Source organism: Danio rerio, chromosome 10 (assembly GCF_052040795.2).
Source record: "Danio rerio strain M-AB ecotype USA chromosome 10, GRCz13ab, whole genome shotgun sequence".
NCBI lineage: Eukaryota > Metazoa > Chordata > Actinopteri > Cypriniformes > Danionidae > Danio > Danio rerio.
The window spans coordinates 39078489-39097500 of NC_141030.1; the positions used below are offsets into that span (position 1 = coordinate 39078489).

Sequence of the window (19012 nt, forward strand, 5' to 3'; positions counted from 1 at the left end):
GATCGATTGATTCATTCGTCCGTCGATTGATCGATCCATCTGTCGATCCGTAGATTCATCCATCCGTACATTCATCCATCCGTAGATCCATCCATCCATCAGTAGATCCACCATCCATCCATAGATCCACCATCCGTAGATCCACCATCCATCCATCCATCCATCCATAGATTCATCCCTCCATTCATTTTTCCGTAGATCCATCCATCCATCCATTTGTAGATACATCCATCCATCCGTAGATCCACCATCCATCCATCCATCCATCCATCCATCCATCCATCCATCCGTAGATCTATCTATCTATCTATCTATCTATCTATCTATCTATCTATCTATCTATCTATCTATCTATCTATCTATCTATCTATCTATCTATCTATCTATCTATCTATCTATCTATCTATCTATCTATCTATCTATCCATCCATCCTTCCGTAGATCCATCCATCCATCCATCCATTTGTAAATACATCCATCCATCTTTAGATCTATCCATCCATTCATCCATCCATCATCCATCTATTCGTCAATCGATCGATCTATTCATCCGTCGATTGATCGATCCAACGATCGATCCATAAATTCATCCATTCGTAGATCCATCCATCCATCCAGCCGTCTATAGATTCATCCATCCATCCATCCATCCATCCATCCATCCATTTGTAGATTCATCCATTCATCCATCCATCCATGCATCTGTAGATCTATCCATCCATTTATCCATCCATAGATGCATCCATGCATCCATCCATCCATAAATTCATCCATCTGTCCACTTGTCTATTGCTCAATCTATCTTTCTGTCTATGAAAATGTCTGTCTACACATTTTTCTTTTCATCAATCATTTGTCTATCCAGAGACTTATCTGTCTCTCCAACTATCCAACCACCTGATTATCAATCTACTTATCAATATATTCATCTGTCTGTCCTTGTCCATCAATTTGTCTATCCATCTATGCATCCAACTACCAATCCATCCATTTCTCTATTTGTCCGTCCGCCTGCCCATCCATCCGACCGTCTGTCCATCTATCTATCTGTTTTAATTTCTTGCTACTTATATAAAAGTGATCATTAAAATTGCTGTCATAGTGTGTGAGGTTGATGATTTCCATCTGAAAAAATGCATCACGATTCCCATCAGGAGATTTTCTTTTTTTGGGTAATCACATCATTGTTTTTCTCCCTTATCTCCGCCGCCTGACATTGTCCCATCTGTCCTCATAGTGCCTCTGTATTAGTGCTGTTGTATGTCACGACATGTTCTTGTGCCAAGTGCGCTTGAATGAGTTTTCATGCTCAGTAAAATGTCATTGACATCAACCAAAGACACCAAGATAACATGAATTCTAGCATACATATAGAAACAATAAAAACTATGAAAATGAATTCATTAGTGGCTTTTAAAAGGACAGGATTCCCTCACCTCCAAAACCAGGCCTCATGGCGAAGTCGTGATCTTCGATCCTCAAGAGCTGCTCTGATTTAATCAGCAGAGATTTGGTGCTGTCAGACTTCTTAGTTTTAAAGTCTATTCGTCTGTTTGAAAGAAAAAAAATAGAGAGGTTTTAGTTTTATGATGTGATGCACAAAAGCAATAATACAATGGGTAAATAACCAGCGCTAATTAAAACCCTTTAACTGCCTACCAAATGGTTGACCATGTTTTTACTGTTTTAAATATTGACTGTTAAAGTAATTTAAAGATTGACTGATTTAAATAATGGTTTACACACACAGCATTGTTGGTTTACAAAAAATCAATCAAACATAATCCTGTTGCATTACTACACTTGATTTTGGTTTTATCGTGGAAAAAAAAAAACACAAGAAAGCATGTTAAATGAGAATCTGAAATATTTTATGGCATACTTAAAAAATAAGGATGATTTACTGTTCAAAATGATTTATTTTGATTGTTTTAAAATAAATTGGTCTTACATTTCATATTTTCATATTTTTCGTAGTAAATGTGTATTAATTTCAGAACTTTTACCATAAATGGACATATCAACAATTTGTTAAAGGCTGATATTTTAGAAATTATAGGATGTTTTGAAGAAAAATGCATTGAGTGTGTTAACTAGTGACATTGGGAGTTAAGAAATGCAATCCAAACATTTTTTTTAAAGTAGTTAAAGGGTTAAAGAGTAGTTAAAGGGTTAAAGAGAGCTGTTCAGAAATAATAACTTTCTTTAAGAATGCAGCAGTCCAGAAAGCAACAGTTATTTATTAATTTCAAGTAAATTAAAGATCTTTTAAAGCAGAACAGATAAATATCTCCTCAATTTATAACTTCACTTGCATTCATGAGTTTGTTTTACATGCAATACAGCAATATGGTTTTCATCAGTGAGCAAAAATCAGATTTGATTAGTTTAATAGATTTTCTTCTACATTAAAGTAGTTTCAGAGATGCTAATTCAATATTTTATATATAACATTTTCTATGTTTAACTCCTAATTATGTCCAACCATATTGATATTGAATTAGTGACAATAAAACAAATCATATGCAACCATAATATACTTTAATAATATAATAAATATAATATACTTTAGTAAATATAATATACTTTAATAATATAGTAAATATAATATACTTTAATAATATTGTAAATATAATAAACTTTAATAATAGAGTAAATTTAATATACTTTAATAATATAGTAAATATAATATATTTTGATAATATAGTAAATATAATATACTTTAATAATATAGTAAATATAATATACTTTAATAATATAGTAAATACAATATACTTTAATAATATACTTTAATAATATAGTAAATATAATATACTTTAATAATATACTAAATATAAAATATTCTTTATTAATATACTAAATATAATATAGTAAGCAGTGGCGCAGTAGGTAGTGCTGTCGCTTCACAGCAAGAAGGTCGCTGGGTCGCTGGTTCGAGCCTCGGCTCAGTTGGCATTTCTGTGTGGAGTTTGCATGTTCTCCCTGCATTCGCATGGGTTTCCGGGTGCTCCGGTTTCCCCCACAGTTGGGTAGGCTAAATTGTCCGTAGTGTATGAGTGTGTGTGTGAATGTGTGTGTGGATGTTTCCTAGAGATGGGTTGCGGCTGGAAAGGCATTCGCTGCGTAAAACATTGCTGTATAAGTTGGCGGTTCATTCCGCTGTGGCGACCCCGGATTAATAAAGGAACTAAGCCGGCAAGAAAATGAATAAATGAATATACTAAATATAATATTCTTTAATAATGTACTGAATATAATATATTTTAATAATATACTTTAATAATATAGTAAATATAATATATTTTAATAATATAGTAAATAAAATATACTTTAATAATATAGTAAATTTAATATATACTTTATTAATATACTAAATATAATATACTTTTATAATATACTAGATATAATATATACTTTAATAATATAGTAAATAGAATGTTCTTTAATAATGTACTATATATATATATATATATATATATATATATATATATATATATATATATATATATATTTATATATATATATATATATATATATATATATATATATATATATATAATATACTAAATATAATATTCTTTAATAATGTACTGAATATAATATACTTCAATAATATGCTAAATATAATGTTCTTTAATAATATACCGCATTGAAGATGTATGTTTCTATTTATTATACATCTATTAATTAATGCAGTTCAAGAAAGATGTTCCTGCCATGACATGGTTACCTGAGAATGACTTAATTCTGGGCTTTAGTACAAAAAGACTAAATTACTAGCCAGTGTTGTTTTTGTTTTTACCTCACATAGCCAGCTCAACCATGAGCTCTAATTACAGAGTCTCTTTATCCACAATTAATTATACCCTCAGACAGCACACAATCCAACAACCCCCAAAGTGCAGGTCAAAACAAAGTGCTTCAAATAAACCCTTATACACATCAACCCACAGGGACGAAACCACACTAAATACAACCGAGAGTGTAAACAGACCGACACGAGACTTTAATTAAACCAAATAGAGGTGATTGATATTAAACAAAGTGAGGTTGAAGATGAAATGAGCATGCAAGTACACTGTAAGATTAATGAAGTACAGAATATACTGCTTCAGCTTTTATACTTTTTACAGTTTACCAGCAATTTTAAAGTTAAAATTGCTCATAGGTTGGCCCACACAGGCCACTGCGCAGAATTCTGCAGATTTTCCGCATATTTTCTGCAGATTTCCGCAGATTTTTAGCCCATCATTAATTCTGTTTATTTACTTGAGTTAATGTGTAAATCTAAATGTATTTAGTTTTTTAATTAATTACAGTAATATTATTGACTTATGTTCATCTGATTTGTGTACAACACAGTTTGTTAAGTAATATTTTCTGTCTTTTAGTTGAGATATTATGTGAGAGATTTGCTTTGTTTACCAAATGAAGTGAATCTAATTGGATTTGCATTTTAAACATTAAATAAAAGTTAAAAAGGTGTTACTTTTTAGTTCATATAATAAGGTTTTAGTTATGATACTCCCGAAATAATTCCGCAAAAATCCGCAGATTTTACCAAAATTCTCTGCAGAAATAGCAAAAAATGTCCATAGATTCCGTCTGGCCCTGCTCATAGGCAGTAATGTGTTAGTTACTTTAAAAAGCACTTGACTACTAAATACTAGTTAAATCACTACAATCGTATTTAAACTACTTTTTACAAATTCATTCATTTATTTATTTTTTCTTTGGCTTACATTCCCTTGTATTTATCAGGAGTTTCCACAGCGTAATGAACCGCCAATGTATCTAGCATATGTTTTACTCTGCGAATGCCCATCCAGCCGCAACCCAGTACTGGGAAACACCCATACACTCTCGCGTTCACACACATACACTAGGACCAATTTAGTTTATTTACTTCATCTATAGAGCATGTCTTTGGACTGTGGGGGAAACCGAAGCACTCGGAGGAAACCCACGCGCACACGGGGAGAACATGCAAACTCCACACAGAAACGCCACCTGGCCCAGCTGGGACTCGAACCAGCGACCTTCTTGCTGTGAGGCAACAATGCTAACTATTGAGCCACTGTGTCGCCCTAATAATCTCAATACACAGACAATAGATTTTACTCATAATTCTTTAAATTTGCAACAAACAGGAACTTTTAATTATGAACATTAACACGTAAAATTGAAAGAATATATCTATCACAACAGGTGTCACGGTGGCGCAGTGGGTAGCACAATCACCTCACAACAAGAACGGTTCGAGTCCCGGCTGGGTCAGATGGCATTTCTTTGTGGAGTTTGCATGTTTTCATTGGGTTGGCGTGGGTTTCCTTCGGTAGCTTCGGTTTCCCCCACAGACCAAACACATGCGCTATAGGTGAATTGGGTAGGCTAAATTTGCCTTAGTGTATGTGTGTAAATGAGAGTGTATGGGTGTTTCCCAGTGATGGGTTGCAACTGGAATGGCATCCACTGTGTAAAACATGCTGGATACGTTGGCGGTTCATTCCGCTGGTGCAACCACTAATTAATAAAGGGACTAAGCCGAAAAGAAAATGAATAAATGATTGAATGAATGCATCACAACTAATGTTTTAAATGAATGCCACCATAACTCAGATGCCATATATTGGCAGAATTTTAAAATATTTTCATTGTTTTTTAAGCATGTGCTGTTTTCAGACAAATCAAACCTTTTTTTAAAATCTTAATAACAAAAATATACATTTAGAATTACTCTGCTATTCTGAATTTTTACCTTACCTTACACCGGGCTCGAAACTGCAACCATTTTGGTCACATATGCGCCCAAAATTTAAGCTATGTGACCTCATAATACTGGGTAGGCCATTTATGTAGAATAAAATGGGAATGGTTGGTGATATTAACGTCCTGTTTGTGGCACATTAGTATAGGTGAGGGGGCTTTTAAATAACTCATGAAAGAATAAAGTTACGTTTAAAACCAAGCACACCATTGGTTTTCTTGTGAAATTTCCAATATGTTTTATTAAGGTGTATCTATATAAATGACCAATCCTGTATATTTGGGAGCATTTGTGCGCCTGCATATAATGGTTGTAGTGCGACCTTTTTTTAAAAATTTTTTTTAAATGTGCTAATCAGTCTTCCCTGCCGCTATATTGGTACATATTAGCTGTCAATCACTCAAGACTTTCTGCTGTCAGATTACAGGGAGCTTTCGTGACTGTGGGGAATGCAAACGACTGAAGAGTGAAAAGTACACAGAATCTCGACGCTCATTGCATTCACTGCCTGTTTAGTGCAAATGCTCGCTAAATGTAAGCTTTAACACTGTACACACCATCGCCAAAGAAGCTCGCCTTTACTAAGTTTAAACTGATGCGCTTATAACAAAGAACAGTATTGCGCCAGTGATCATCGGGAGAATCCTGCTCTGCCCCCCTCATATATTGGTTCGGCTGACTTGCCTGCTGTTTTTAACAAACACAGAAAAATGAAACTCCGCGCATATCGAGATTGATCATTAAAATGACACAAACCGAAACCAAAACTTTTAAAAGTGAGACATTTCTTCCTTTCTTTTGTCCATTCTTTCTTGACATGTATATTATCTTTCCATTTAATTACTGATGACTGCTTTGCAGCTTTCAGCCTTAAATTGAATGGTTTATTATAAACTTTCATTTGTTCAGAAATAGGATTTATTATATTGACTTGCATATAAAAACAATAGTATTTTTTACTGCAATGCTTCATTTGTGTTTGATGCAAACCATTTTTTTTCATAAAGTAACAGTATGACTTTGTATGGCAGATATCTCACACTCGAACACATTCAGGGCAGCATGATCATGAGAAATATAATTCATTGTTAGTATTATTGACATCATCGTCATCGATAATATTTTATATTTATTAGAAATTCATTTTGGAATTATTGCACAAATATTAAGTCATCACAGCATTAATTAGATATTTGTTTCTGTTTTTTGTTAGTCCTAATCTATGTTGTTTTCAAATACAATAAGCCCCTTATATTTGCAGTGGTGCTCATTCATTTTTGGTGGGTGCTCCTAATTTTTTTCTGGTGCTCCTAAATTTTTCCCAGTGCTCCTAAATATTTAAAGGTGGGAGCACTTGTGCTACCAAGTAAAAAAGTTAATTTCAAGCCCTGTTGCATGTCCTGTGATGTGACTAATGCAGACACACACATTGTGGTATCAATGCTAAAACAACATATTGTGCAGCTCTAATATTCATACTCTTGAGGATAAATGCAAATAAAAAAATGCAATAAAAATAATTATAAATAATAATAATAGTAATAATAAATCTGATAATCAAATAAAAGCTCTCCTAAAAAGTATGTTTTAAGTGATGATTTAAAAATATTCAGCGATTCTGCAATATCAGAGGGTAAAGAGATATATATGCATATTTCCTCTGTAAACTATTCAGTAATTTTCACAATGCAACTTTAAAATACAGTAACATACTGCATAACCGTCCAACAGTTATATACAGTTCATATTACAGTAAATACTGTCATTTACCAAAAATCCTTAACAGTGTAGCTTTCTTACCCTCCAAATTTGTGCTTAGTGTTTTCGCCCAGATAGACGTCCTTGTGCCTCCTCTGGTTTTGCGTGTTGCTTCCTTTTAGCCATGCGACGGGCCACAGCCAGGCCAGGCACATCAGCCTCAGTGCCGCAAGAGCCAAGTTCATGACCAAGGCCTGTGCGAGAAACCAAGAGACGCAGCGGGATCAGTCGAACTCTTTGGCTTTCTTTACCAAGCATCCTTTCCGTCTCCAGGTGTCGCCCATTCCGACACGACCCTTAGATCCAGCAGAAGTTACATGGTGCCGCTCCAAATCTGCATTGGTTCACGTAAAGCTGTTGGTTTGTGTTTCCCTCCCTGCCTAACACTCCGGCATGGTGCTCTCCCTTCATCCCCCCTCCCTCGATTAAAGCCAAATATCAATTTAGTTCTATAATGACAAAGAAATGACGTTAATTCCTCCCTAATCTTCTTACATGCAGCTGCTGAAATCTTTCAGTAACCTATAAACTCCATGGGGAAGGGGAGGTGCGTCACAAGCAGAGCCAACTCTACTATCACGCTGGTTAAAAAAAGCAACCATAGAGAATAATAAAAATACCACCGAAGAGAATAGAGTCATCACATTGCAGACTGAAGGAATCTAGAAATATATGACTGATCTTATATGCACATCAGCACAAAACGTATATTGTGCTTTTTTTTACTATTGACTTTAATGCTGCACTGTGAAAATGCTGGGTTCCACACAATTCCTTCATGTTGTCTCAACACAAACCAATTAATCTAACTTAATTGTAAATGGATCAAAACATAAATAAAATAAGGGCTCTATCATACAACTGGCACAATAAGGCGCAAGATGTCTTTTGTGTGATTTGTAAGGGTGTCACGATCCTCCAAATCCTCGATTCGATTACATTTTCGATTCTAAAGTCACGATTCGATTTGATTTTCGATTATGAATAATTAATTAATTAATGACCAATTAATTATTTGTAGCCTACCGTTTAAACTACCTGACCTGCATGGTCTTTGTTTTACCCGTAAACAAATCATACAGTAAATGAATAAAGGCAAGATACACACATAATTACCACCTGTCAATCACTTTTTCTGCGGGACTCGTGAATAGGCAGTGATCTGTGTCGTTATAATGGCGTCGGTAAAAAAGACACACAACCAACAGGAACCAGCCAACAGTATCTGAGGTGTTCGCTAAAATGACAAAGTACAAGTGAGTGAAAGATTGAAGCAGTCCTCTGACTACCTGGACCTGCTGTCTCGAGCGCATGGCTGTGTGTGCGTCTGTGTCTGTGTGGTCACGTGATGTGCATTTTCAGAGGTAGAGAGGAAGGAGGGCTGCTCAGAAATGCTACACGCCACTGTGGATGTCAAATCGTTGTCGTTCTAAAATGCCATTTAAAAACAAAGACAGTGTAAACAGGGCCTGAGTGTGTACTTTTCGCGAGCGGATTTGCAACGGGGGCGGGCGGAGGATCGCAATGCTGGTGTTGTCTATCGGACAAACCGTACGTAATATGTACATAGCAGAGCTTGCAAAACTGTTTTTTTTTTTTTTTGTCAACAACACGAACGTTGTCAACATAACTCACTGGAAATCCAAAATGCTTACACACCGGCGACTTCATTGAAAGAGGAGAGGGTTCAAGTTCTGACGGGTCTCCTGCTTCTGCAGTTTAACAAGAACTTCAACAAGCCTGTTTTTTCCCGCTTGGCAAGCCAAGCTGACGTGACATGGGGGCGTGGCAGCATCGACGATTCTATTTTTTGATTCGATAATCGAAATTAAGCATAAATTTCGATCGATTTCGTGACACCCCTAGTGATTTTTTTTATATTTTTAGAGCAGCGCAACAGTAATTTTCACATTTTGTGACCCAGCCGAGGCTCGAATCAGCTACCTTCTTGCTTTGAAGCAACAGTGCTAACTACTGAGCCACTGCATTGCCCTCAATCATAAAATGTTTATTTGTATTTGAACTATTTCTGTTTACATGTATTTACAGAGTCTTCAATGTCAGTCATTCTAGTCAGTCGCATTATTAATTCCCTCTGGCTGTTAATGAAGTAGACATATGGTTATATGAAGCATATGGTTCTCCTGTAATTGTGTGTGTTTCTAAATGACCGTCAAGCTGCTGTTAGACCCAACATCAGGCTAATCTGTGAGAGATCTGAGAGATCTTAACTCGCTTCACACAGGATTACAGTCATGGAGAAGCTCAAGAGATGATGGAGAGATGAAAAGGATGGGATCTAACCCGGAACAGTTAGAATGACGTGTAATTACAGTAAATACTATTTAAATTATAGAAGAAATTATCTAGATTGGAAATGCAAAATGAAGAGATTTTTAGGAAAATAGCTAGCAATGGTGACAATATCAAAACAGCATATTTGTGTAGAAGATATATAAAGAATTTTTACACAATAAAATAATACAAAATTAATTAATCATACAGTATGAAATGCATTTAAATTATATATACATTCTTTTTCAAATTCTTGAGATGATTGCTTGGAGGATTCTATATGGTTGCTAGGCTGTAGGTATAAGGGTTACTAGGGTGTCACAGAATCAAATAATATTATGAAACATTATAAAATATAACATTTGTTTTACAAAATATGAAAAATACAATTGTATTGTAGTCATTTTAGTTTACTATTAGTATGTTAATATGTTGCTGGGGTCTTCCCAAAGTAAAAAATGATAAGCTTTTTTTTGTTTTTGCCAAATATATTTATTAACATTTTGTGCAGATAAAATATCATATACATAAAAAAATTAGTGAAACACTGTTCTGCTTTTTCACAATTAAGAATCAATGCTAATAAAAACAATATATTTAACAGTAATTAAATAACACTGTAAATGTAAAAAATAAATAACAAAAATAACAATAAAAGTAATAAATTATATAATTATTTGATTTATATTTGTGATATATTATACATTTATGGACACTGGTGTTTTGAGATTGTGTTTGGATTGTTGATAATACAAATACATTTTAATATATATATATATATAAATATATGCCATAGAAATATAGTTTGTATAATAAAATTATTTCATAATAATATACAATAAGTCCACTGAAATAAACAGACTGAAACTAATAATAAAAACAGAAAATAGCTTCTTTGTGTTGAAATACATGAATTTTTTTCACTCAAAATATAATTTTAGTAAATATGCAATTATTTATTTATACTGTATAAAATATTTCTAAATTTTGTATGTATATATATATATATATATATATATATATATATATATAAATTTATAATTGAATAAAAAAAATACAAATAATTTAATAACAAATAATAATTCCGTTTGTTTAGGATGTAAAAGGATGCTAGCAGAATGAAGGAACGTCCGTAAAAGAAAAAACAAACAGTAGTCAAACTGAATATCAGATGAAACACGGTGGCGCACAATCAATAATAAAATTGCAGCCAGCCAAAGAGTAATCCCACACTGTTCCTCTAATCCAGTTCCCTGCTCCTCTAATCCAGGATTAGAGTGTGATTGAGGGCACAGAGGAGGGATGGCATCTGAGGGAGACGGGCACGTGCTGCAGCCAGTCTGGAGAAAGCTGCTCTTTTACACTCAACCAGGATCATCCTGCCCTATTGAGATCATTCATCATTACAAGAAGGATATAAAAGCTGCCCCACAATCACAGCGAATGGGTAATTTCCACAATCGCGGTCCCTCGTTTTAGATCAAACAACACAAGTCCAGTAAACATCCTCTTGTGGCCAGATACTGTATGGCAGGAGAGCCATCGATATTTCTTCGATCCTAATATGTAGTTTATCATATAGCCGTAAGTGTATTCTGATTAAAAGCTTAAATATGTTTTAAAGCTCTTTATATTATCTTGAGCTGCAATCAAAGTGTACACATACCTTTAAAAATGGCAGTGGCAGGTTTCTGTGATGTAAAAAAATGAGTCCAAGATAGATATTGTTAAAAGAAATCCGCCTTTAATGTAAACTATAGCCAGTACAACCTAATTAAAAAACAAACTGAAACATTTTAGCCTGAGGGAAGTAAAAAACAACGTCTAAAATAATGTGTTTGCATAAGTGTGTACACTCTAGTCTATTATAATGATGGTGTGCTATAAGAATTAAGCAATAACATACAAACCCCATACAAAATAGGAGCCAGTACACACCTGCCATCATTTAACATACCTTTAGTTAAACCCATATAAAGTTATTTGTTCAAGTTGACTTTTCCACTCCCTATATTCCCATTCACTATTCCCTACATTAGTTCACTAATATAAGAACTGATGTACGCTACTAGTTCACTAGTATAGTAAGGAGTGAGTGCGCCAGAAGGCCGCCTTATTTGTGTTTGTTGTTTTGTTTCAGATGGATTCCTTTTTGTTGGTGTTCAGTACGTTCAGTCAGTACGGTTTGTCTAGGTCAGATAGTTTTTTTTTTATACTTAGCAAGCGGATTATTGGGAATAAAGCAAAGTATTTTGACTTCTGTTATGTACACTAATGTTTAATTGAACAATTAAATTATAATTTATTTATAAACTTATTTAGCATAGATGGACAATTGGACAGACAGACAGACAGACAGACATCGATATAGGTTTCCCACACTCCTTGAAAGTACTTAAAGGTACTTAAGATTCATTCACATGGACATGAAAAGCGCTTAAATTAAATTTTAATCTGTTTATGGTTTTATTTAAATAATTATACTCAATAGTCAAAAACAGAATGAAAAAAACATAACGAGAAATTCTTTAATTATAAATCAATTACAAATCAATAAATAAATTTGTACAATAACACTGCCATATAATGCACGTTTCATCAGCATTTCAGAAACATATATTTAATATTACTAGTATAGAATTTAACATGTTATTAAAGTTTTTTTGAACATGAATTAATAAAACTTTGTTAAATTTTTTTTTTTTTACAGTTTTGATAATGATTAGTGTAAATATTAAGTGTAAGTGATGTGAAAATTACAGTAAGGACTTTTTATGGCGCTATACACAAGCTAAGGAATGAATTACAAAGGTGCTTGATTTAAAAGTAATAGTGCTTTAAAAGGGGGCGAGGCAGTGGCGCAGTAGGTAGTGCTGTCGCCTCACAGCAAGAAGGTCGCTGGTTCGAACCTCGGTTCAGTTGGCATTTCTGTGTGGAGTTTGCATGTTCTCCTTGCCTTTGCGTGGGTTTTCGGGTGCTCTAGGTGAATTGGGTAGCCTAAATTCTCCGTAGTGTATAAGTGTGTGTGTAAATGTGTGTGCGGATGTTTCCTAGAGATGGGTTGCGGCTGGAAGGGCATCCGCTGCGTAAAAACTTGCTGGATAAGTTGGCAGTTCATTCCGCTGTGGCGAGTTTTTTAATAAAGGGACTAAGCCGACAAGAAAATTATGGATGAGTGCTTTAAAAGGTCATCGAAAGTCCTTGAATCTGCTGTTTATCAAAGTGTGGGAACCAGATTGATAAACGGACGGATGGATAGACAGATAGATGGATGGATTGATGGATGGATGGATGGATGGATGGATGGATGGATGGATGGATGGATGGATGGACAAATAGATAAATAGAAATATTTGCTCTTCAGTGTTTCAGCAGTAAAATTTAAACCACACTTAACTAAACTTCAACTCTGAAATCTGGCCATTACTAGAACTTCTATGTTAAGCTGCTTTGACACAATCTACATTGTAAAAGTGCTATATAAACAAACATGAATCACACAGGCATACGGATAGATGAATAGAAGGGAAATTGACAGTTAAAACCAAATTGACTAATGTGTCAGATCAAGAGAAGACTCAAAGTCTGAGATTCGATAAAAAAGAAGAGATTTTACTGAGGATAGTTTGCAGTTCTATGGCAGAAGGGCTTCACACTCGCATAGTTACAATAATAAAAACACAGCAATTATAGTCTTACAGAAGGCCAAAAATGGCGTCAACTAAGGTAGAAAGATCCTGAATGGTTAAAGCAAAGATAGACAATTCCAAATAGGTATGCAGATGTCCTGATAGGGCCTGGAGACAGGAGTCGCAGGTCAGACAGTCCGCAGGCTGTTCAGAGCTGATTTCAGATCTGTAGAGCTGACCCACACATAATGCACACACAGAACAATCTGGTTCATACTCAAAGCGGTTTCTTGTACTCTCAGCCGTCTCATTACAACTGGTTCAAAACTGGTACAATCAACATCCAGACATTTAACTTGCTACTACATAAAGTCTTGCATGCAAAGGAAATTACTTTAAACAGATTTTACACATAAAAATAGCAAATAACTCAGGAAACAGTTGTTCCTAATCCATCAGGAATCCAGTTCCACTCAAGAGCTCTCCATGACCTCTGACCTGGCTTGGTAGATCCTGAAAATAGAGATTTGACGGACAGAGACAGAGACTCTTCAACTAAACACATACATTAGGCAATGCTTAACTTTATTTATTAATTAACATCATGTGAGAGATTAAATACTGATTCAAATAATCGTAATAAGTCATGAAAAGAATACATTTTGTTCGTTCCTGGTATGAACGTAAAGACTGAAGTCCACTCCAACAACAGACAGACAGACAAACACAGACAAAGAGCTAGATGGATCAAAATGATGGTATGTCGGCAGTCATAGCTGAAGCCTGAATTTGCAAACCAAACCTCATTAGTGTGCAGTGGTTGTAGTCGGCAGGAATGTATTTACTGGTTTGCTCCTGCTGGCAGTCTGAGCTTCACTGCTGTGAGAAACACTGACCGCACTCCTGCTGCAGCCTGAGGACATCAGATCAGCCCAGACTAGCTGCAAAACACACACTCTCTCACACCGGGGCTTTTGGCAACCTGTATGGCTGCTGTGACATGCTCTTGTCAAAGTCTGTAAGTACTCTGAACTCTCACCATCACTCATCTGGAAAACGGGGCTTAGTGTGGAATGTAAAAAACAAAACAAAATCACTGGGCCAAATACTGAGCATGTTAGTGTCCACCTACTTTTTCAGCAGCACGTGTGTTTTTACCACTCATGGCTTTTTAAAGCAGTGGTCCCCAACCTTTTTATCACCACAGACCTGTCAATTCATGAAAGTTTTACCATGGCCCTGGGGGATGGGTGTACGTAGAGACCATCAACCGTTGTCTCAGAGGACTACAAGCTGACAAAACATTGCTGCAACTCTGATACAAGTTTTATTTATGGAGAAAAGTAAAAAGCACTGCAGTGTTTGTCTGAGATAATTAGTCTACTGAAATGTGTATATTCCATACAGAATATGAAGCTGATCGGGCATTTCTTGTCATGTGACCCATGATGCACTCACAGCATTATGAAGATGTTTTTAACTGAGTGGGACTAGATCAGTGGTGGGCAAACTTTTTAGAACCGAGGGCCACATCAAGTTTTGCAAACCATGTAAAGGGTCTCAAGTAAAATTCTTCCAAAAATAACTTTTTTTTATAGTGGCAGTATGCATGGAACATGTAATATCGGACAGAAACATGTCACTAACACAAAACTGATTTTTTTTTATATTATTAAGTCAAATTTACAAGTCAAATTAATTTGCACTGCTATTTATATTTACTTATAAATCATCATAATCAATCTCATATTAACAAATTAAAAATTATTCTTAAAGTTTACTATTCAGTCAAATTAACAACAATGTAATTTGCACTGCTTTTAGAATATACAGAACAATTATCATAAAACTTGATAAAACCACAACTCTTTGATAAAAGAACTTTTTAAAGTGGATGTATGCATGGAAAATATATTCTATGACAAAAATTAACACATTTAACCAGCAAATATTATATCATTTGAGTCAGATGTACAACAATCTCATTTGAGCTTTTATAAATATGCTTATATCAATCATAAAACTAGGTGATAAAATGGAAGAAGAATCTTAGTCTTTGTTATTACAAGTCATGGTATTATGAGTGTGTTAATGTGAAAAATCTGAGAGTCAAATAGATCAAAATCTGGAGTCTGCTACGGCAAAAACACGAGGAGCGCAGGACGCATATCGAGCAAAACCCTCGCGGCTGTTAGTAAACCATTCAAAAGAGGTGCCTCTTAACGCATAAAGCGCGTTCGGTGTGATCAGCCTGACTCATTTTTAGTCATTAACGGTCGAGTGCATTTTAATATCCGAGAGTGTGTTCTAATTCTACTGGTTTTGCTAACTGTACCGCGTGCAATACTGCCATCACAAGGCATTCAGTTGTAATTGCATCATTAATTTACTAATTCTGAACCAAACCCTTACTCAGAAGCAGCATTTTAAAACCTTCTTTGCGGGCCGCATAAGAAGTGTTCAGCGGGCCGCATATGGCCTGCAGACTGTAGTTTGCCCACCTCTGGACTAGAAGGTGCGATCGTGTAGCTCCCAAAATGTGCACACAAGCCGCACGCCTCCATTGGAAATGGTGAACTTGTGCATGGAAAAGATGTTATACTGTATGTGAACAGGGCCGCCATCATTTGCGATATCTAGCAGTAGATCTTCTTGCACAGGATTCACCTGATTTGTTGACAAATGGATTGCAGATGCATTCCTTGGCAGATCATGGGACCTTCATCAGACCTTTTTAAAGTCCCTTTTAGGCAAGTCATTTCACTCGGCTGCTATCTTTGAAACACCTCTCGGGCAGTATGCTTGGGCAGTATGCTCGGGCATTCTGTCCGAATAGGGAAACATCAAATTCTCCAAAACTGTTTGCCAAGCTTATAATTACATTAGGACTCACCTATAAAATGAAACCGCAACCGTCTCACAAGTTTCAATTCTAAATGTCCGAACAAACAAAATAGTTTTTTTTTTTCAGTTTGCCCAAGCTAATGCACATGCGCACTTAAAAGAAACAAGATCACGACACCAACCTCATTTATGACCGTTCTACACATGATCATCCTCTGGATAATGCTTCGTCAGATCGCTCTGGTCTTCTGATGTAATCCACAACTTGGCCTTGACAGCGACTCTTTGTTAACAAGTCTGCGGGTGTTTGAGTAGTTGCTGTCATGTAATGTGCATTTGACTGGACAGACTGTATCTCACGTTCGTTTCATACAGATTACAAAATCAAAAAAAAACGTATTAAACTAAGTCAAATTAGTTAATTTAAAATACAGATTTCAAGCTGTCTTTGGATATGTTTCTTATGTCTGTAAAGCAAATATTCACTGAGATTCCAGTGTGTTTGTTGACCACAAAAACTGTCGTAAAAGCACACGTCTGGTCCGAGTCCCTCTCCCGGAGAAACGTCACTCTATAGCGATAGATGATTGGCTTCTGTACTCGTAGGCGTGACTTCATTCGCCATATTTACCGTTACTCTTTTCCCCATTCAAAACTATTCGAGGGACATGTCTTGTGTATTCTACAGTCTTTGGCCTGTTGCCCTTTGCAAAGAAACTTCTCAAAAACGTTTCTTACTCATTTTGCTGCTTGTGGGTTAAATTTTGGCACTCAAGTGACCAATATGTAATCAAGAAAATACCGTCATTTTTCAATATAAAAGATTTTTCAAAATAAAGAATTACTGTGCAGACCAGTACCATTTAATCAACGGACTGGAACCGGTCTGGGGATTGGGGACCAATAATTTACAGCATTAAAAAAATCAATGAACCAAATCCACTACCCGCAACAAGAGATATCACAACATTACAGACCACATGAAAAAATACTGATAATTTCTTTTTTTTTTTTTTTGTTAACAACTGTTTATTTAGTTTTTCAGGAAACAATATAAAAAAATAATAAATAAATAAAAATAAAAAAACAAGTGCAAATTTAAAACCCACTCCCGCCCATCCCACCCCTGGTAGACCTCAAAAGATGATTAAAAAAATAATAATAATAATAATAAATAAATAAATAAACAAATCAAATAATTTTACCAGGAAATTCTACTAAGACTTTTAAAAGAATGCCAGTACTAGATTGAGGCTGGAAGGGCATCCGCTGCGTAAAACATATGCTGGAATAGTTGGCGGTTCATTCTGCTGTGGCAACCTCTGATAAATGAGAGACTTGAGACGAAAGAAAATGAATGGATGAATGAATAACTAGACTCTTGTGTATTATAGGGCTCCTTTCAGGAAGGAAACAATGTCATAAGAAACTTTGCTGCTCATCAGGTTACTGCAATCCACTTCTAAGTATGTACACAAGGTTTCCACACAGTTTAAGAGTTTGCCATATTGTGCAAGAGTGTTTCAGGACATTTCGGACATGTCTATATTTAGGAAACACTCAACAAAGAGCAAGGTGATGGTGATAATAGGGGAACTTCAGAAAGGCTGAAGCAATTTTAAAAGTTCTTTTTTTTGTTGTTGTTTATACAGTTGAAGTCGAAGTTTATACAGTTGAAGGCCCCCCCCTGTTTATTTTTTTCCCTAATTTCTGCTTAATGCAGAGAAGATTTTTTTCAACACATTTCTAAACATAATAGTTTTAATAACTCATTTCTAATAACTGATTTATTTTATCTTTGCCATGATGACAGTAAATAATATTTGACTAAATATTTTTCAAGACACTTCTATACAGCTTAAAGTGACATTTAAAGGCTTAGCTAGTTTTGTTAGGTTACCTAGGCATGTTTAGGGTAAATAGGGTAGTTATTGTATAATTATAGTTTGTTCTGTAGACTATCTGAAAAAAATTGCTTAAAGGGGTAATAATATTGACCTTAAAATGGGTTTTAAAAAAAATAGAAACTGCTTTTATTCTAGCTGAATTAAAACAAATAAGACTTTCTCCAGAAGAAAAAATATTATCAGACATACTGTGAACATTTCCTTGCTCTGTTAAACATAATTTGGGAAAAAAAGAAAAAAAAATCAAAGGGGGGGTTAATAATTCTGACTTCAACTGCATATTTTTTAGCTTTATTTAAAAATGCCAAGACTGATTTAATAGGTAGATTATTTAGATAGCTATAAATACTGGTATACGAAATAACCATAGACATACTATTTGTTTTCCTACTATGGATGTTTTGTGTTCAGCAGATGAAAGAAACTCATAAAGGTTTGGATGTTGAATCTCTTGAGGATAAACAAACCACTTGAGTAAATAATGAGTAAAATTCTTTAATAGTCATAATTAGATAACAATAAGTGATGTTTCAGAAACTAATTTCGAGAGGAGCACGTGATATGATTGAGCACTGCTGGCCACTCATCCGTAATTAGTAATAATCCAATCAGAGTGATCCTAGCTTAATATAAATGAATCACTTTCTCCTTATTTCTCTATCTTCGTTTTGGAAGAATCCCACCTTCCACCCCATCTCCTCCTTTTTCTCCCCTTGCTAAAAGGGGGAGCTAACGAGACCTGGTTGATCTTGGATCCCTTGATATGCTTATTGACCGGGCAGGAGCCCTGGGCTCAAATATCTCCGAGTTCA

At 35.1% G+C, this 19012-nt stretch overlaps 2 protein-coding genes across 8 annotated transcripts in view; one reads left to right on the top strand and one right to left on the bottom strand.

Annotated features, from left to right (window-relative positions):
• gabrr3a (gamma-aminobutyric acid type A receptor subunit rho3a) overlaps nucleotides 1–7742 on the bottom strand; it is a 41069-nt gene extending 33327 nt beyond the window's left edge. Inside the window, 2 exon segments of the mRNA NM_001128760.1 lie at nucleotides 1437–1549; nucleotides 7568–7742. Coding sequence (NP_001122232.1) covers nucleotides 1437–1549; nucleotides 7568–7710 — 256 coding nt within the window. The 5' untranslated portion in view covers nucleotides 7711–7742.
• Nucleotides 1–19012, top strand: part of hhla2a.1 (HERV-H LTR-associating 2a, tandem duplicate 1) — a 67660-nt gene that overhangs the window by 31196 nt on the left and 17452 nt on the right. The window contains 1 exon segment of one of the 7 annotated variants that reach the window (NM_001014327.3): nucleotides 14318–14467. The exons of the other annotated variants lie outside the window; for them this stretch is intronic. The gene's annotated coding sequence lies outside the window, so the exon portion shown is untranslated. 7 annotated transcript variants of the gene reach the window in all.